The sequence below is a fragment of the Penaeus monodon genome, chromosome 15 (assembly GCF_015228065.2).
Source record: "Penaeus monodon isolate SGIC_2016 chromosome 15, NSTDA_Pmon_1, whole genome shotgun sequence".
NCBI classification, from domain to species: domain Eukaryota; kingdom Metazoa; phylum Arthropoda; class Malacostraca; order Decapoda; family Penaeidae; genus Penaeus; species Penaeus monodon.
This window is the reverse complement of record NC_051400.1, coordinates 30,405,375-30,406,678: the sequence shown is the minus strand read 5'-3', so window position 1 is coordinate 30,406,678 and position 1,304 is coordinate 30,405,375. Positions and strand designations below refer to the sequence as shown.

The 1,304-nt window shown below is 63.3% G+C and overlaps 1 protein-coding gene across 1 annotated transcript; it reads right to left on the bottom strand.

Annotated features, from left to right (window-relative positions):
- Positions 1 to 652: 652 nt before the first annotated feature.
- Positions 653 to 1,267, bottom strand: LOC119582324 (mitogen-activated protein kinase p38b-like). Its single transcript, XM_037930538.1, has one exon. The coding sequence runs from the start codon at positions 1,265 to 1,267 to the stop codon at positions 653 to 655; it is 615 nt and encodes a 204-aa protein (XP_037786466.1).
- Between the last annotated feature and the right edge of the window lie 37 nt (positions 1,268 to 1,304).

Below are 1,304 nucleotides of genomic sequence, written 5' to 3'. Positions count from 1 at the left end.
TTATATTTTTTTCTCATATTTCACCAGCCCAAGGTTCGCTCGAAACCTTAAGGCAAGCCACCACCCCGATTCATTCACAGCGCTGACGTTTCTATGCCAGGCTGACGAACTCGTCCTCGGAGTCCGTGTCAGCGGCGGGACGCTTCACAGGCGCTGACAGGATCACGCTGAAAACTTCGTCCTCGGTCTCGTCCTCGGTCTCGTCCTCGATCTCGTCCTCGGTCTCGTCCTCGGTCTCGTCCTCGGTCTCGTCCTCGGTCTCGTCCTCGGTCTCGTTCTCGGTCTCGTCCTCGGTCTCGTCCTCGGTCTCGTCCTCGGTCTCGTCCTCGGTCTCGTCCTCGGTCTCGTCCTCTTGACTCTCCTCCGCTCTCCGTTTGGCTCTCCTACTGCCCTTCGTCTTCGCACTCAGCTGGGCTCTCGGCCTGGCCTGCGACTTCGCCTTCGTCTTCGCTCTCATCCTCGCTCTCGTACTGGCTTTCACCCTCGCTCTCGAACTGGCTCTCGTCCTCGCTCTCGTCCCCTGAGAAGTAGCAGCGTGTGAGGCAGTCGACCGAAGAGGGCAGGCTGGGGCGCCGGCGGGGGTCTGGCCTCCGCATCTCGCGCGCGAGCCTCCTCAGCGTCCGCGGGGAGTCGGTCATGTCCCTGACGACCCTCAAGAGCAAGCCCCCGAGCGTGGACACGTCGGAGGCCGCGGTGGCTGGGCCCCCGCCGAGGACATCGTGTTCCTGGCGGGGCAGCTGCGGTACGCCGCCGTCTGCCCAGGTCGACACGCGCTCCCGAAGTCGACGATGCTTACCTGTCCTCTGGCGTCCACGACGATGTTCTCGGCCTCGAGGTCGTTGTGGATGAAGCCCTTGTCGTGCACCTCCTGGACGGCGCCGCACAGACGGAGGCTCAGGCCAAGCAGCCTCGCGTCGGAGAAATTCAGGTCCCTCACCACATGCCTGAGCGTGTAGTGGCCGACGAAGGTGCACATGATGGCCGGGGGGTTGGAGCAGAGGCTTAGCGCCTTGGGGCTTCCCCCGGCGCCGGCCACCTCCTTCAGGATCTCGAATTCCTCCTTGAACTGGTCGGAGTGGACTCTAGAATGAGCCACCTTCAGCACGGCTTCCCTCTCGCCCCGGCGGACGAGGAGGATCCTGCCGCTCGCTCCCGCGCCAAGCTCAAGGACGTTGCTGAGCAGCTCCTCGAGACGCGCGTCCTCGAGGACCAGGTCTTCGCTGTGGCTGTTGTCTTTCGCCATGACTTGCTGTTGATACAAGATCATTCGGGATGAGGCCGGGTGTCTCAACTCTGGTAGAGAG